This window comes from Trichinella spiralis, assembly GCF_000181795.1.
Source record: "Trichinella spiralis strain ISS 195 chromosome Unknown Scfld4293, whole genome shotgun sequence".
NCBI classification, from domain to species: Eukaryota; Metazoa; Nematoda; class Enoplea; order Trichinellida; family Trichinellidae; genus Trichinella; species Trichinella spiralis.
The window spans coordinates 1-1,722 of NW_003531232.1; the positions used below are offsets into that span (position 1 = coordinate 1).

General features: G+C 38.9%; 1 protein-coding gene across 1 annotated transcript; it reads left to right on the forward strand.

The window, feature by feature from the left end:
• Nucleotides 1–56: 56 nt before the first annotated feature.
• On the forward strand, nt 57–1,659 carry Tsp_14018 (Tas retrotransposon peptidase A16 superfamily; the record flags this gene model as incomplete). Its single annotated transcript, XM_003367429.1, has 2 exons — nt 57–159; nt 180–1,659. Coding segments are annotated over exons 1-2 (1,583 nt in total), but the record flags the coding sequence as incomplete, so codon positions are not given.
• Between the last annotated feature and the right edge of the window lie 63 nt (nt 1,660–1,722).

Here is a 1,722-nt window from a genome sequence, read left to right on the forward strand (position 1 = left end):
ATCCCTCAACTGGAGGCTCAATGTGCGACTTCAAAAATGGAAATAAAGAAAATTCAATGGTTGAGTACCATGATTGGCAACGGTTTCACAATGAATTGAGACAACGATCAATTCCAATTCAAATTTGTCACCGATTGAGAAATTCAATTATTTACGATCGTTGTTATCTGGGAATGCAGAAACTGCTAATCGGGGATTGACTCTGAATGCCGTTAATTATGAAACTGCATTGACTGTCCTAAATGAGAAATTTGGTGACCCTCAACTCCTTATTGAAGAACACTTGAAAAGCCTACAAAACTTACCGGTAATAACGAATCAGTGGGATTCGAAACGGCTGGAAAAATTCGTGAACGATATGGAGATTAATGTACGTGGTCTGGACACGTTAAACACTCCACCTGTAGTGTATCAAGCCGTTTTGATGCCATTAATACTATCTCGACTGCCGAGAGAAATTTCTGTGGAATGGAAACGTCAAAATCCAAACCGACGGAAAGATATGTATGAATTGCTGTCATTTCTGAAGACAGAATTAAAAAGTCGAGAAGTATCAACGTTTCCAGGAAGAGAAAGAAAAGTTGTATCTCCATTTCCATCAAACAGGAAGACTATTCCACGAGGACAGTATACTACAGCCGCATTACAAGCTACGGTAAGGAAAGCTTGCTTTATTTGTGAGGAGGATCATGCCATAGAAAATTGTCCCAAGTTCATTCGCATGAGTCCTAAAGAAAGAATTACGAACGTGAAGAAGCTGGGATTATGCTTCATGTGCCTAAAGAAGGGCCATTTAGCAACAACTTGTAAAGCAAAGCTAAGGTGTCGAGTAAAAGAGTGTTCTAAACGTCACCACCCGTTGATTCATCTAAACCAAGAGAAACGTTCGGTCATAGAAAACCAAACTGATACCATAGAGAAAAATAGAGTTCATGTCACTCATGCTATGGTTGGTAATAGAGGCACATTGCTTCAATCAGCCCGTGCTAGACTATATAATGAAGACGGAAATTCTATGATTGTCAACTGTTTATTCGATAGCGGTTCACAACGTTCTTTCGTGAAGAAGAGTGTTGCAGAAGCTTTAAGCTTAAAAGGACCTTTCGAAACAGTGAACATAGAATCTTTCGGAAACATTAATAGCGAATGTTTACGAGTACGCCGGGTAAAATTTTGGTTGACATCGGTGAGAGACAAGTCTCACAAGAAACAAATGGTGGAAGCATTGTGTTTCAAGAAAATCACTGACCGTCCGAACGTTCGTTTAGACATCAAACAATATAGCCACTTCACATCTTTGCAACTGGCAGAAGATTTTAATGATTTATCTTCCACCTTTGACGTACTTATTGGCCTGGACTACTATTACGACTTTATTAATCAAGCTATAATCAAAGGTCAAGAGGGAGAACCGATGGCAATACATTCCACGTTGGGATGGATCATTTGTGGTCCGACTCCAGGAAAAGTTCCCATGAAGAGCATCAAGATGTTGTTTGCAAAAACAGAAGATCATCTTGATGATATTTTGAAAAATTTTTGGGATTTGGAAGCCATCGGGATAAAAGATGAAGAAAAAGAAATTGATTCAAAAGCCTTACAACTGTTTGAGAAAACAGTACGATTTGACGGGGAAAGATACGAAGTACAGCTTCCCTGGTCAAATAAAGAATCGGAATTGCCAAACAATTATAAACAGGCTTTGGATCGATTAATTCAAAC